The sequence below is a fragment of the Scophthalmus maximus genome, chromosome 10, assembly GCF_022379125.1.
Source record: "Scophthalmus maximus strain ysfricsl-2021 chromosome 10, ASM2237912v1, whole genome shotgun sequence".
In the NCBI taxonomy this organism is placed as follows: domain Eukaryota; kingdom Metazoa; phylum Chordata; class Actinopteri; order Pleuronectiformes; family Scophthalmidae; genus Scophthalmus; species Scophthalmus maximus.
This window is the reverse complement of record NC_061524.1, coordinates 24,916,428-24,931,937: the sequence shown is the minus strand read 5'-3', so window position 1 is coordinate 24,931,937 and position 15,510 is coordinate 24,916,428. Positions and strand designations below refer to the sequence as shown.

The 15,510-nt window shown below is 42.2% G+C and overlaps 3 protein-coding genes across 13 annotated transcripts in view; 1 reads left to right on the top strand and 2 right to left on the bottom strand.

Annotated features, from left to right (window-relative positions):
* Positions 1-680: 680 nt before the first annotated feature.
* lyrm7 (LYR motif containing 7) lies at positions 681-2,752 on the bottom strand. The gene is made up of 5 exons (XM_035606908.1): positions 2,660-2,752; positions 2,073-2,145; positions 1,893-1,963; positions 1,208-1,289; positions 681-1,088 (listed from the first exon to the last, which is right to left on the bottom strand). Exons 1-5 carry the CDS (start codon positions 2,675-2,677, stop codon positions 1,018-1,020), a joined length of 315 nt encoding a protein of 104 aa, XP_035462801.1. The 5' UTR covers positions 2,678-2,752; the 3' UTR covers positions 681-1,017.
* A 4-nt stretch (positions 2,753-2,756) lies between these two features.
* Positions 2,757-14,734, top strand: hint1 (histidine triad nucleotide binding protein 1). 4 transcript variants are annotated; one of them, XR_007031636.1, is made up of 8 exons: positions 2,757-2,915; positions 4,357-4,461; positions 4,690-4,959; positions 9,413-10,574; positions 13,491-13,649; positions 13,972-14,019; positions 14,436-14,578; positions 14,657-14,734. XR_007031636.1 is itself a non-coding variant. In XM_035606907.2 (3 exons), exons 1-3 carry the CDS (start codon positions 2,805-2,807, stop codon positions 4,852-4,854), a joined length of 381 nt encoding a protein of 126 aa, XP_035462800.1. In that variant the 5' UTR covers positions 2,757-2,804; the 3' UTR covers positions 4,855-4,983. The 4 variants fall into 4 exon arrangements, 1 of the variants encoding a protein (XP_035462800.1); XR_004784766.2 differs by lacking the exon at positions 13,972-14,019; XR_004784767.1 differs by lacking the exons at positions 13,491-13,649; positions 13,972-14,019.
* cep170aa (centrosomal protein 170Aa) overlaps positions 5,896-15,510 on the bottom strand; it is a 40,689-nt gene continuing 31,074 nt past the window's right edge. For 2 of the 8 annotated variants that reach the window (XM_035606870.2, XM_035606869.2), the window contains exons 13-23: positions 14,388-14,480; positions 13,475-13,592; positions 11,701-13,281; positions 11,495-11,545; positions 10,293-10,566; positions 9,871-10,102; positions 9,397-9,564; positions 9,214-9,302; positions 8,971-9,064; positions 8,819-8,870; positions 5,896-8,518 (exon numbers count right to left, since the gene is read on the bottom strand). In XM_035606870.2, the coding sequence (XP_035462763.1) occupies positions 8,187-8,518; positions 8,819-8,870; positions 8,971-9,064; positions 9,214-9,302; positions 9,397-9,564; positions 9,871-10,102; positions 10,293-10,566; positions 11,495-11,545; positions 11,701-13,281; positions 13,475-13,592; positions 14,388-14,480 (3,084 nt within the window). In that variant the 3' untranslated portion in view covers positions 5,896-8,186. The remainder of the gene's footprint in view (positions 8,519-8,818; positions 8,871-8,970; positions 9,065-9,213; positions 9,303-9,396; positions 9,565-9,870; positions 10,103-10,292; positions 10,567-11,494; positions 11,546-11,700; positions 13,282-13,474; positions 13,593-14,387; positions 14,481-15,510) is intronic. The other 6 variants (XM_035606871.2, XM_035606872.2, XM_035606875.2 and 3 more) reach the window with 6 other exon arrangements.

Here is a 15,510-nt window from a genome sequence, read left to right as displayed (position 1 = left end):
CCTGGAAAGCCTGGAATTAAATGTTTTTGTTTGTTTGTGATTAGTGTTTTCTAAGTAATTATTGTCATAACATAAATTAAAAATTGGCTTAATGCGTTGGTTGAGAGATTGAACTATGTATTTCAAAAAAATAGTGGAGGTTCTTTGAGGGCCCTCTCATAGTAAAGTACTTGGGGGTTCGGGTTGTGGAGGGGCCCACAGACTGCTTGTGTATAAGGGCCCAGAATTTGGTGCTACAACCCGGCCGTTCATAGTCTGCCTCCTCAGTGAAATGACCCACCAGTCGCTATTGATGTCCTACTGTGTAGGGAATCTCTGCATATTTGTTTATGTGGATGGTGCTATGAAAACAAAAACATACCTTGATTTTTGTGTCTCTTGGTTTTTTGTATCTGTTATATACCAAACATATCTTCAAATATACTTTTTTTTAAAAATAAATCTTGTTCTCCCTCTGTAAAATGTCATAAATTTGTCACGGACATAGTTTACACATTCTTCGCAAGAACAAATAATTAATCCAATAAAATGTGATCATTGATGAGGGCCCTGACAGCTATTGCAGCGATGCATTTCTGAGACCTTAAACGGCGCATTGTTGTGTACTTTGCCTTGAACTTCGGCCACCATCATGAGGAATCACTTTTTAATTCTTTGTACTTTGAACAATAAATTTAATCTTCAGACTGGAAATACTTTATTAATTACAGTGAATTATTGTTTTTCAGTAGCGGCGAAGCAGCATTTTCCCCCTAGAACCAGGAGAACCATAAGCTTAAATAAGATAAAATGAAGGAGAATACTTCCAAATCAAAAGGAAACATTTAAATTACATTCGACAAGACACTGCATATGAAACTGTCATCCAGTTTACAGCACAAATTTCTTAAAACAGAACAGCTGACATATTAAGTGAGTCAAAAAACAGCTTTTTTAATGTAAAAATGTTTTAGTTGAATCCTTTCAATTGCAGATGGATGGTTATGGATGGCAGTGAGTCTCTTTTGTGAGGGTCTGTCATGACTTTTTCCTGGGCTGGTCACAATAGGGTACATTTTCTAGCAGAAGGCTCTCCCTGGGTCGAAGCACTGTGAGAGACAAAAAAAAAACAACTAAGTGAGTACATTTAAATTCATAAAAAAAGAAAATGTAGCATGGTACAACATTTGTAGAAAAAGGGCAGAGGAGGGGCAGAATAATATCATACAGAGTGTGTCTTCTCCAATATGTTCCATTTGTACCACAGCTTCTCGAAGAACAGCTTCCACATTCAAGCCCATTTTGATCATCTGTAAAAGCAGAAGAGTTGTGAGCTTTTCAGCATGTGCTGCAGACATGGATGGGTTATGGGACCCAGATGGGCCCTTTGCACGAATATAAAATGCCCCCCTATAAATGTAGCAGTAACCCCACTGTTCAGCGGCATTTTGCCAGTAAACCATGAATCCAAGGTGTTGCTGTTGATACAAAAGTGCCTGGATTTCAAGATTTAGTCATGCTAGACATGCTTTATAAAACAAATCGATTCGAAATTATCCAGCATCATCTTGTGAGAGAAAAACGCGCCGTGTCAAGGCATGCTCTCATTGTTTTACTGTTTTTTTGAAGGAACCCATCAAAAGAAATCTGTTATGCAGAACTTTTCTGCGATGATTAGATTTAATTCTGTTTGTTCATTTTCCTGTATGCTCAGAGTAGCCCTCACTGTGTAGTTTAATTATGTAGAGGGGGAAAAATAGCACAGCTCCTTAGGGCCTCCGACCTATTTCAATAATCCTTTTATGACTCCTGAGCAGTGATTGACACTGATGACAAAATATGAGCAAGTCACGGCACTTCTGTTCATTTGAAATGGCAGAGTAAAAATGCTGCATTAGAAATGGACACTGTACCTTCTGAATGTTTTCTTCTGACGTTTCACTTTTGTTTTTTTGGAACTCGTCATTTATCTTCAATCGTGCAGCTTGTGGAAGAAAACAAAGTTATGTTTTTAATACTGCAGACCAATGCATGACGTTATCCACTGTTTGGTAAGGCTTGGTTCAAGTTGTTAGTCATCTTACACGACTCACCTGTCAGTGCTCTGTTGTCATCTTTGAACACGTCCATCCTTGTTCTGTGCAGCGATTTAAAGACGCTTAGAACCTGCATTAATACAGACAGTAACCTTATTTAAACTGAAGCAGCTGTGGATATTCTCCTCCTCTTTTATGCTGCGTAAAATATGTTGCACTTCTAGCCCCAGACTGAATGGAGTGTTGATCAGCAATCTAACTGGACTCTTACTAATTCTGATAAAACACCATAGCCTGGAGGTTAGTGTCTCCTCTCCTGTTTCTCCCTTAGCTTCTCTTCATACCAATCAACTTTTCTTTGACTGTTGTACAAACATATTCCTGTAATCTCTTTTTCCAGCTGCTTCTAAGACATGTCTTTCAACTCATGCTTAACCGCTGTCCTCATCTCTGTCTTGTTAAAGCACACTGTCAATGTGATTCTGCTTTTATGGTTACCTTTTAAATTCCATATTTGTCATTTCCCTTTTAGCATTAGCTTTATTAAAATATTAAAACAGACACAGATATTGGAACCTGCGAAAGAAAAGAGTGAAAACATAGCTTTAAAAGAAGGATGTTTTTGTAAGAACGCGATTCCTCACCTTCAGACGAGTCCCCATCTTGTCTTGTTTAGCTCACTTCCGGCGTGGAGGAAGTACTGATGTTGACCAATCAGAGCAGAGTGATAAATGACGCAGTTTTGTAGTCAGCGGGCGCGCACTGTAGTTCCATCTCATCTGCGCAAACATGGCTGATGAAACGGAAAAGGCGCAGACTGCCCAGCCGGGCGGAGACACAATATTTGGAAAAATCATACGCAAAGAGATTCCTGTCAAATTAATCTATGAGGACGATCAGGTAGGCATTAAATATAATCACTCAGAGCACATTTGGATGTTATTATTCTCCCGTGGCACCCAGCGGCAGCGTGCCGTGCAGGTGACGTTTAGCTAATGTTAGCTCTGCGCTAGCCTTGGAGGATCTGCTCCTGCACTGTCACTTTGTAGATGTCAACAGAAGTGTGTTACGTGACTGTGTCAAAATCACAGACAGCTTAGTTGCAAACTGCTGCAATACTGTTTTAACGCAGAAAAAAAAGTGGATTCTCATGTTGCCTCTGCAGTCACTTGGCTTCTTCAGACGTCTGGCTTTCCACCAAAATGTGACGCGGTCCACTTGGCCAAGTCCGCCTGCTCCTCCAGCAAACCACTTTAACCTGTAGCCCCATTCACGTGCTATCAGTCGTGTGTGTAGTCTATATAAAATGAAATCAAAATTGAAGCCATCCAAAACTTTAAATGTCTTATGGCATCTAAATGTTATGCTCAGTGATTCACGTCACTTCGTGTCACGCAGGTTCTCTCCCTGTGCTGTGCTCATGCAGTGCTAACTGTTAGCATTTAGAAGAGGCGTGGGACTGGTCGTTTCAGCTCCACGAGTTAGATTGCTGACAACATACTGACATGGCTGCAGGTGACATTGCACTACACTGATACTGCACCACAGATCGCCCCGTCGTGATGTGTGGTGGTCACTGTGGTTACTATAGCCACTCTGATCTATTTAATGCATGCTATAAGAGAGCTTCTGAAGTACATCCATGGGTAATGTGTTTGTTTTACACTTGGTAAATCCTGACTGCTCCTACTTTATACTAGTCGCGGATGAATAACTAGGGTCAAGTAGACTGACTGTGTTCAGAGTCCCTTCCCATTTATTCAATTTAACATATTTGTTTAATTTGAGTGCATATATGCATCCACTAAATGGTGCCTTCAAAAAAAATCCACAATATAACAAAAAATGTAGTCACTGATGTAGTAACATGATAATGTGTAAAATCCTCCAGTTCTGCCACTGTTTCTACATTTCTGAAATGTCTTGTATTGCCCCTGAAAGATGCTACGTCGGATCCCCTTGATTTTTTCTGAATTAGTAAAAGATGCCATACACAACGTGGCACAGGAAATCTGAATTCAACACGGAGATGCACAAACACTTGCATGTTCATCAGTAGTTGCCAAGAGCGGCTTTAAAAAAACAATATCATAGTCTGAGACACATAATGTTGGACATTTTGGAAAAATGTGATTACCTGTATGTGATTATTTCATTTGGAAGGCCAACAATACTATTATTCATTTCTATGCTACACTACCATGTCTCTTGCACACGATTGCAGTGAAGTTAACCCTTCAGCATTCAAAGATGCTTGGTCATTTTCTTGTCTCAGTGTAAACCAGCACCAAATTTGTCTGCAAAGGCTGAAATTATTATTTTTTCTTCTTTTGGGTTTCAGTGTGTTGCCTTCCCTGATATTTCTCCTCAAGCTCCCACTCACATCCTCGTCGTCCCCAAAAAGCCAATAGTTCAGCTGTCACAAGCAGAGGATAGTGATGCTGGAGTAAGTATGATGACTCTTCTTTGCTTTTATGACTGTAAATTGACTTATTCCCACTTTCAGTGATTTGACCAACAACCTTCTGTTAATGGCCACTAGATGGAACTCTTTACAGTCCAATCTAAGGCTTGTCTGGACATCCACAGTACATTGGGTTTGCAATGCCCATGTTTATGCATGCATGTATGTGTGTTCACTCAGTGTAACTCATTAATTCTCTCTGTCTCTTAGTTGTTGGGCCACTTGATGATAGTCGCAAAAAAGTGTGCTCAAGAGGCGGGTCTATCTAATGGCTACAGGATTGTCATCAATGATGGACGAGATGGAGGCCAGTCTGTCTACCACATCCACGTCCACGTGCTGGGTGGACGCACTATGGTGTGGCCCCCTGGCTAACCTCTGTCTCCCGGCACATACCATCCTGCCATCGGTGTGCCAGTACAGTTAAATTTAGACTGAAACAGGTCGTCAAGTCAAAGAAAACCTGGGAAATCACAAATGGTAATTAAATGCATTTCACAACAACAGAGAGAGTTGTTTTTCATAATCTAAAATTCTTCAAACCACACTGTCACAGAATGCTTTCTTAAACAATATGGAGAAATCTCAAATGTGTTGTGGATTATTACTACTGTTAGAATTGTTTACACCCCAGCCTGTCCATTTCGCTCTGCTACTGCCAAACGGCTTGCTACTCCCTCATTGCGAGGGGTGGGCAGCCACAGCTCAACTAAATCCTTTCCTGAATCCTGAATGGTGGAACAGCAGAAACCCTTCAATGTATCCGTCCCAGACTGAAAACTCACCTGTTCAGGCTGCACCTCACTCCCTGAATTTTTTTTAATTCTTTATCTAAAACGAGCACTTGAAGCTGTTTTTTGCATCTTTGATGAATGTTTATGTACTCTATTGATTCTTGCACTTTTGAGTAATATCTTCATGGTTGAAAGTACTTATTGTAAGTCGCTTTGGACAAAAGCGTCTGCTAAACGGATGTAATGTAATGTAAGCACTGCTGCCTCTTACCTATGCCTTTTTTAAGCAAATACACCAATTGGCCATCATATTAAAACCACCTGCCAAACGTGAATTTCATGTTTTCATGATCCTCAAAAAAGGTCCTGAACTATTTCTTTGCACCGTGCCGGGGCAGTTGTGTCTGAGGAGTCTATCTTCTACTAATTGGAAAGTCGCCGGCTCGATCCCAGCTTCCCCCTGTCCGCATGCAGATGTGTCCTTGGGCAAGACACTAATCCTAAACTGCCTCTGACGACTCTTCCGGCAGTGTATGACAGAAAAACCATATTAACAATATTATGACTTTTTTTAAACAGCACACTTGACAAAAATGCCTTTATTGCTCAAAAATGAGCTTGTACATATTTGTCTTTGGATTTGAATGTTCATGGTCCAGTCAAATGAGTCCAGAGAAACAAATGAATGGCTCCATTTTTATTAACAGTAAGAAACAATGCAGATAGTTGAACAAATATAAAATACATGAAACATCCACAAAATATTAAAACAAAATAAATAAAATGGTGTCTTTACAAAAATGATGAGGAAAAAAACAACACTGATCAGATGACATGTAGAATTTAACAAAGATGTACCAAGCATTCACAGTCCCCTAATTAATTTTTTCTTTTTCTTTTTTATAAAATGGGAAGAAAAAAAAAACGTGACAGAATTGGAGGCTTCGTTTGTACAGACAGAACAGCTCCGGAGAGGCAAGGCAGTCACTTCTGATATCAGACATGGTGATATTCTTTGTCAAACCATCTGACATCTAAAGCACCTTTCATTACTTTTGCATGGAAAAAAAATCCACAATCTGATGTGCAAAATAAGGTAGTATTTTAGACAGCTACATCTTTTAAGTTCTTTTTAATTAATGCCCCTCTATAGTCAAAATGGGCACTTTTAGGCAATGAAAGACACTGTGCAGTACAGTATAGAGATAAGGAAATGAAAGTATTTTGGTACCTAAATTCACTATTGTGATAATATCTAAGTACTAATACACTGCATTGAAGTCGTCTTACTCTAGAAGAAAGACTATATGCTGAACAGAGATTAAGAAAATGGTTTGTCCCAATGGAGTTGACTGCAAAATCAGCAAAGTCAATGAGAAAGAGATTAACTCTACTGTCTGTCTGCAAATCTTTCCCAATTGGTGGAAACAGAACAATGCACCTTCTGTATATACACTGGCATGGAGCTGTGTTAGGAGCCAATTTCATACAATAGGTGGGGATCTTATTTTCAAAGATGTCATTATGTATACTCACTGACATTCCTCAAAGATACATTTCTAACCACAAAAGGCCTTTATTAAAGTTGACCATTTTCTTTGTGACGAGACATTAACTAAGATAGCTTTTCCAAATGTTCAGGTTTTGTGTGTACATGAGCTCAAACTGTTTAGTGATAGTTAAAGAAGATGGGAGTTATTGTGAGGTCACTTGAATCATAAAAAAGTAAAGGTCTGACATGTAAAGGCATGTATCTACAATACAATACCAGTTTCTGAATATCACAACATATTTAGTTTTAAACTGCTCGTCCGTGCTAGTTTAAGAAGAGGTTCCATCACCTGTGACTGTAAAAGGTACAAAAAAGCCAATTGGAAATCATAGGACACTTGAGTGGACTTGCTTTAGAAAAAGGATAAGAGCACTGATTCTGACAGGCCATGTCACATGAGTCGACAGCAGATATGGCAGCAATGATTAAACTAGTATTTCAATAAATTAGCTTTTTGATTCTGTAGGAAGGTAACTCCGATCTAAAACATTAAATATTGACATATCAGCTGTTGCACTACGATGACTCTTATGTTTGGGAATGATAATATCAAGAAAATGGTAACGTTGGTAAGTCATTATTTCGACTGAAAATGATAATTGATTTATCATTTAATATAGGCAAGATCAACGCAGACACTAACTGGCAGATGAAAGGCTGTCAGCAACATGTAACTAATCCTTCCAAAAAGGGAAGGAGGGGAAGGAAAGTGTAAAAGATGATAGTAAAGATAGGTGAGCACAGCGATGGGGAGGCACTACAAATCCTGGTTGATGGTAGTTCAATGGACGGACAGAGTTATGAAATATATAAAACTTTGCAATTCTACTTTATTTGTCAGCTGTTTCAGGTATAAATCCTGACTGTTTACAACTATGTGGCTACTTAAGACTGCAGAAATATTCTTTGTACTGAATAAGGGCTAATAAATTATTGCAGGGTTGCATTTCATGATAGTGTAAATAGAACATTTTGCGAGTGTTTACAATGCATTCTGTTTGCCTGAAATTACTGTGTTAAAGTCGAAAAAGTTGTCTCGTATATTATTTGAGGGGTTACACTGGTACTATGAAGGATGTGTTTTAAGGCATGCCCCTAGTGTAGGTATGGTCCTGACACATGGAGAAGGCAAGAGGAGACTGGTGGGAGAGTGGAGACGGTATTGCCACAGAGGTCTGTCCACTGAGAGCAGCCAGGTAGCATTTAGTCCGTCTGATGGTCGGGTTGTCCGGTAAGAATGACGAGTTCAAGGTTGAAAAGGTAATATGAAATATATCCAAATCAGACATGGGTCAATATCCATTCATGGGATGCAACAGTTGGGGTTTGTGGAGTCTAAAGTTGAAGCACATTTCTGGTCACTTGTTGCAAAACAGTCAACAGATTGGTGACTGTTCTGTCAGAAAAAAAACACTTCATGCTCACTTCTGTGCGATGGCCTCCTCTCCGCTCGGCCGCATACGGTTGAAGTGCAGTCCTGCGACTCCTGATAACCCCAGACCCACACTGCGCTCTCGTGCAGTTTCCTCTGTGCTGGCAGATGGAGCCTGGACCCTGGCGGATGCTGTTGATCCTCCAGGCCCGGGAAGGGTCTCCGGCAGCGATTCTTTGGCTGGGGTCGCGGACCCAGGTTTGGTGGCAGAGGGGGGAGTTGTTTTGGCCGTTTGGGGCTTGGTAGGGGTGGTGGGGCTGGTTAGGCCGAGGCTGGCCAGGGCATCCAGAGTCCCGTCTGGGTCAACCATGACATTGATCACTAAGAAAGAGAGAGGGAGGTAATCAGTGTTGAAGGCTTTGTCAAACGGTCGCCGTGGATTTTTGATTGGATTTTAGCCTCCAAACTTTTGTGATGAAATTCTCATTAATCTAAAAAAACTATACCCAATTAGAACTGATGAAGCAGATGAACTGGATTTTTGAGTGTTGACCAGTTGACAAGTAGTTCCTTGTTGTTTCAGATATATATAATAATAAAAAAACCTCCAAGTGTGTTTTTCGTTCAGGTTAGTTCACATTTCTTATTAGGTTAGAAGAGTACATGTGTCTTTCACTTTACCTTGAAGCTGCTTCTCAACTCTCTTCAGTTCGAGAAGAATTGAGGAAATCTCCTTCATGAGAGGAATGAGGGGAAAAAAATACAATTAGCTCCCAATATCCCTGTGCTTTACTTGTCATCAAATATTGTTCACTATTGACAGATTTCTGTACCTTGTTGGAGGTTTTCAGGAGGGGTATGTCACTTTCCGATCGCAGTTTTGTCTCAATTTCATCCCAGTTTCTGTCCTTATCCTTAAACAAAATCCTACAGGAAAGAAACAAGAACAGGACACTGGTCATTCACAGTGGCTTTTTGTCACACGAATCAACAAACTGAAACACTCCAGGATAGATGCACTGCATATGCACTGATACATACTAATGGAAGTTTATCATATCACAAAGGGTAATTACCTGATTTTTCCTGCAGTTTTGTCAGTAGAGTGTCTGATCTTAGTGGACAGTTGAGAAACTGAATTGAGCAGCAAGCTGTCCAACACCGCCTGAATAGACAAAGAAAAATACATTAAGTGTGACATATAACAACCTGACTACTCCATGTTAGCATATTTTCTGATGTCATGCGTTGCCTCACACCTCCTCTCGGTTCCAGGTCCGTCTCCTCAGGGCTCGGGGTTCCAGGCTGTCAGGAGCATGGGGGCGGAGCTCCACTGGCTTACCATTGATCTCTGGTGCCTTATTGGTTGATATCACAGGCGGGATCTTCTTGAAGTTAAGGCTCTCATCAAACACCCGATCCACCAACTGGGCACAAAACAGGAGAACTGTAGTCTACAGAACTTTCTATCCAGAGTCATTGTTGCATTCTATAATAGAGTTAAGTAAGCATTAGTGAGAAATAAGGGAATTAGCAACTCTGTCAGCTCTAAAAAAGTCAGATTTTAATAATAAAACAAGAATGAAGAGCAGAAGGGGGTGAAATAAATGAATACCTCTCACAGCAGATGAAAGCATAGAGAGGCAGTTTTATCGAAGCAACACAGGAGGGATGGCAAAGTGGCAGTGGAAGCACACACAGTAAGGCAATGACAGAAGAAGAAAAACGGGCACCTTGCTCATGCTCTCCTGTATGTCCGGCTGCGTTGAACGTGCAGGGCCTACCTCTTCCCGGGTGTCGATAGCTGATCCCGGGGTGGTGGCGGCAGTGCTGACGGTGGTGCTGGGTGCTGTGCCGGATGAGCTGACTGAGTCGATCTCGCCGGCCACGTCGTGGATCTCACGGGCCAAGATGGCCAAATCCTTAGCCAGGTCCTGGCTGATCCTGCGCACACAGGGGAATAACCTGTTAACCATCAGACAGGGTTCTTTAGGACTCAGGAGAAACATCTGGTTGAACACAACCTGCATACACAAGCAATATTCATACACACAACAAGATAAAAGTGAAACCATTAAGGATGGCTCCTCAAAATGACAACATCATACAACACATTATGGAGATCAATGAGAGATGAAGTTGTACAGATCAATACCTGGCTATCTCCTCGCTGTGTGCTGTCCAGTCCCTGATGTACTCCTCTTGCTCTTTCATGCGATGTTTGATCCCCACTCCACCTGGACCTGTGGCCGCGGCAGAGCCTGGACTCGGGGTTGTGCTGAGCCTTGAGCTGCGGTGTGGGACGAGGTGATGAGGCCGCACATGGGAGCGTCCTCCGTGCTTCGGCGAGTTCCGGTTGGAGCCAAATTCTTCTTCTGAGGTGGAGCCATACTCTTGTGGCAGACGTCTCCACCTGCTGCTGCTGGACACTGTGATGGTATGGGCAGGGGCATATAATTGTTCAGTTAATATCGCTCTACTTTATTCCATTACAACATTCTTTATTCATGAAGTTAATAAATGAGCTTGTGAACATGAGAGGCTCTGTTGCCAAGGAAACCCCCATCCAGTCCTGATTTAATCTGACGAACAATAAGGATTTGTGAGTAAAAGCCTTTTGTTAAAGTTATTGTTAATGGACATCCGCAGGAATGTTTTGGTGATAATAAAACCAACACTGAAAACAACACAAAAGAGGCTACTAGAGTTCATCCAAAAACTCACCAACCCAGGCAGCCAGCACATGCTTCCAATAACATAAAACCTTGAAAGAGCCAGGACACGTTAAGCTGCTTCAAACCCATGATGAGACAACACCATGCTCTATCAGTCTCTCAGGAGTCGAATGTCATGAATAAAAATCTATACAAGGTGGGACATTGATCCAAAGCCATTTGCACATGGGTTTTGCAGTTTGAGCTCCAATGTTGCAAAATGTTTTACGAGAAATAGAGTGTGAGTAGAGCATTTGGGTCTTCATCACGTTACATGTTTAAGGACGGAGACAGAATTAACACTATATCTTAGAGCTGGGTCATCGTGCTCTCTATTTGTTCACTGAAAATGTTCTAAGATAATGTAGCAGCACTACAAACTATACTTTTAAATAATTTGATTGCCAAATTTCCATCTGTAAAATGCAGGAGATCCACATTTGTACAGTCTTATACAAAGGACTTTACATAAGTGTTGAAGTCAAATTTTGAACACTCTAACATGAATAACCTGCTTTCCTTAAGATGAGCTCGTTGGCAGCTTCTATTGGTGTGACCCAGGTCTGACACGCACGCAGGCACGCACGCACACACACGCACGCACGCACAGTCCTAACAAGGCTCTACAATTCTGGTACAGTACCAATCAGCTCTTCCTCTGCATCACCACCCTCAGGTTCAGGCTGAGAGCTCTCTGGACGATGGAAACCAATGCAAAAATACGTCACAACACAGTGGAAATGTTTGACGACAAATGTTTACATGCAGACATGATAATGATGTATGCATCCTATGATATAAAAAAAAATGGAATAGACCAGAACACAGACACGCAGTTGATGTGCTGACCTGTCGGCGAGCAGTATCCAGATGTAGTGGTCTTGGGTTTGAACTCATTCAGTTTGGACACGCTGTTGGCCCTCATCCGAGGTGTCAGTCTGTTCTCTGTGGGCGTCGATGAGCGCAAGCCCAGGCGCAGAGCAGTCTCCGCTGACAGGCGCGCTGAAGAGGTGGAGCTCCTGGTCACTGTGCACTCGGAGTCACTGCGGGCTGAGATGGAGCCCAAACGGGTCCTACGCGGTTGAGCCAGCATGTCCAGTCGAGACAATCCCTTCCGACCAGATGGCGGCTTAGAGGTGGAGCTGGTGGTGGACACCTCGGACGCCACAGACACCCTGTCCGCATCAGCTAAGTCTGTGTCAGATGTGTCCCCCAGCCGGGCGCGACGAAGAAGGGAGGCCCTTGTGGGCCGTGGCTGTGGCAGTGACGCCTGCTTGCTTAGGGAGGAGGCTGTGGCTGCCTGGAGAGTGCGGCTGGTTTTGGAGGAGCCACTGGTGGAGGTCTTGGCAGACCTGCTATCATGTTTGGAATGGAGGGCAGCATCTAAGCCTCGTCCAGGAGCAGAGTGCCCCAGGGGTCCGGAGTAGGTCTCCTGGTCCGAGGAGAGAATGTCAGAGATGGGGAAGGAAGAAGTCAGATCATCATCAGTGAGGTCCAGTGAAGGCTGTCGAGCTCTGGAGGAGGCTGATGAAGGCTGAACAGAGCGGCGTGCATCAGTCCTGCTTGTCCCCTCCACAGTTTTTGTTTTAGTCTTCCTCTCTAAGCGCTCACGGGCACTTGCATTAGTGACACTGGTCTTGGAAGCCGTGCTCATGTTGCTCTTCTCCCGGTGCATACTGCTGAATGAACGTCGTTTTTGTACACTACCACTAGCTGTTTTCCTTTCTGCTTCTCCAGCCACGTGACTAGCTGTGCTGGCTGTGTCCACATCTGACTCAGGAGAAATGGAGTCAGTCCGTAGGGGGAAGCCAGAACCTGAACCCTGAGTTGTGCTGCCAGTTTTACAACTCTTCTGGTCTAGTTTATTTTCATCTCTTAGTTTGGCCTCCAGGAATGCCATGACAGCTTCAGTGTCTTTCAGGAGGGTAGCAGTATCCATGCTACTCACAGAGTCACTGCGTTCGCGCCCACTGCCGCCTCTGTTGATGCGTGGGATGAGCTCTGAAGGGACATTAGCACTGGGCTTCTCGATAGTGAAGCTGCCCTGGCGCACTAGAGGTTTGCCAGACTTTTCCCCTCCTTCTCCTGCTCCTCCTCCTCCTTTCCTCTCCTCTGACCTCTTTCTCCGCTCCGAGCTGCCAGAGGTCCGGGGAGGAGCTTTGGATGGAGAGGAAGTGGAGCTTTGTCTCCGTTTGCTGGCCATGTCACCGTCCTCCATGGGAGTTGGGGACTCCCAGTCTACCTTGTTCTCTTTTTCCTGGGGTTCAGTGTCCTGTTTTTCCCCAATCTCAGACCTCAGGGCTTTGGTGCTGGATTTAGCCCGGGGGTCATCCAGAGGGAGCTGGGGAAGGGTCCTGCGCTTACGGTCGGTCAGACTGGAGGAGGATTCCCCTCTGCTTAGTGATGCACCAGACTCAAAGGCATCAACTCCTAGAGAACAATGGACAGATTCCGTTAACTGAGATTCACGATTTTGTCTAATATAGTTAACAAGCACATTCAAGTGATTGCAAGTGCTGCTTTAAAATGTCCATGGGAAATGGATCTATGAACAAAGAATTCAATCAGACTGAAAATGTATTTTAAGGCCTCTTCATTCTCAAAGATTCAAGTGACTTTGTACCGCTTTCTTTGTGCAGGTAGGTGGCTGTCTCTGCTCCCGATCCCTCTGGGTCAGTCCTGGTGTGATTGGCAGCAAGACTGGCCCACTGAGAGACCCAGCTCGAATCACCAGCAAGAGCCTGTGGGGGCAACAGTGATGGAAACAGGAGTGAGAAAAAGAGTGATAAAGAATAACAGTTAAGTAAATTAGTGGTGGCACTAAGAGGCACACAGTGAGTATAGCTTTTATGAGCACATGATGAGAGAAAGGATTTAGTTTGAGAGTGCAAAATGGCAGTGGTGTTAAGAAAAAAAATCCAGTATTTGTATTTTACATGGAAATCTAAATATATGTATTCTGAGGCTGCTTCTACTCAGACGTAGACATTTAAATCATTTTCTTGTAAATCAATCACCTTTTAAGAAAAGTGTGAAGTAAAGCTGCTCATTTTAAGTGGCATAAAAGATGTGATAGGAAGGCTGTACATGCTCAGACACACTCCCCTCCCTCCCCCTTAGGAAATTGCCTCGGGGGGTGGTGTCTCTCCTCATCTTCACATGATCTAGGTCAGTCTCCGGGAAGACTAGCCTTCTCGCATAGGCTAGTGGGGTATTGGTCAAGCCATGGCAGTGACTGTGAGTCACATTATGAATCTCAGCCATGAATCTAAGTCTTCCTCTACTGGAGTTATAATAAACAAGACAGAGAGCTATAACACAACGTTTGGAGTCAGAGGCAATTTTTTCAATGGGATTTACTTAATCAAAATTAATTTGACAAAGAATGACTAATCTTGGATAACAGCAGTATTGTACTGTTTGGGTCAACATTTGATACAGAGAGAAATGTCGATAGAGAGAGACAGAGAAAACAAGGGAGAGCTGAACTAAAGTAAAACTGAAGACAAATAAGCTGTTGAAGTATAGTGTTCTACCTCTTTTTCCGTCTGTCCTGTCTCTTTTCCTTTTCCTGGTTCTTTCAGGTCTGACAGAACAGAGGAGTCTTGGTTCTGCTGAACACCGAACACCTTCAAATAGAGACAAACATCTGACCAAGTGGCTAACGTATAATGAATGCTAATCTAAAGGCATCATCTATGCATGTACTACGCACCCCTTACACTATGTAAGTATTGTAGCACACTTTGTAATGTAAAATGAAGTACCTTGTGTTATAAAATAGTATGTAAATATTATTCCATAGTACTCTGGATGAACAAAAGTGAGCTGAACAGCTAGAAGAAGATGCAGTCGAATTCAAGCACGAATCTGCCCTCGATAGGTGAGTAGCATGGCAACGAACGGAAATCACACAGACGCACACACATGCAAATTACCAAAAGTGAGAAGGAACAAGAGCAGACAAACTGTGAGCAAAGTAACAATCTGTGTCAGTTAATTACAGTAATTTACATAACAATGTAATGTAACAGTTTTGAATGTAAAGCACTCAGAATAACACTGAATGGAAATACACCCCACTAATCATATCCCTGCTTCTCCTTTTTAACACCTGAATAAAACATTTAAAGGCATACAGAGAACTGTAATATGCCATGTAGTTAAGTCTAAATTATGTCTGTGTAATAACCTAAATTGGAAACAAGTCAACTTCCTAAAAATAAGTATATATGCTTCTAGTCCTATCTTCCAAATCTACAAGGCAGTGGCACTGTCAAGTTATATGCTGGTAAAATGCTTCTATCTGATATTTTAAATTGTGTACTATTCATTTAAATCAATATGGTAAATTTTGTATAATAGTTAAATAGTATAGTAAGGTCTAAGTACAATAAAAAACAAACAAATGCAGCCAGCCAGCCCCGCGGCTGTGGGTGCACTTAACTATTAGTCAATTCTGCTTTTATCTGATATTGTACATTAGGTAAAATATATTTTACATTAGGTTTAAGCCATTTAATTCAATAAAGTATATTTTTTATAATAGTTAAATAGTATAGTAAGGTCTAAGTGTCACATGTTTGAAGGAGCAGGACCCAAATGAAGGTAAAGGAGAAGAGGAGTATTTAGTAACAAAAAACAGAATAAAAGACTTTA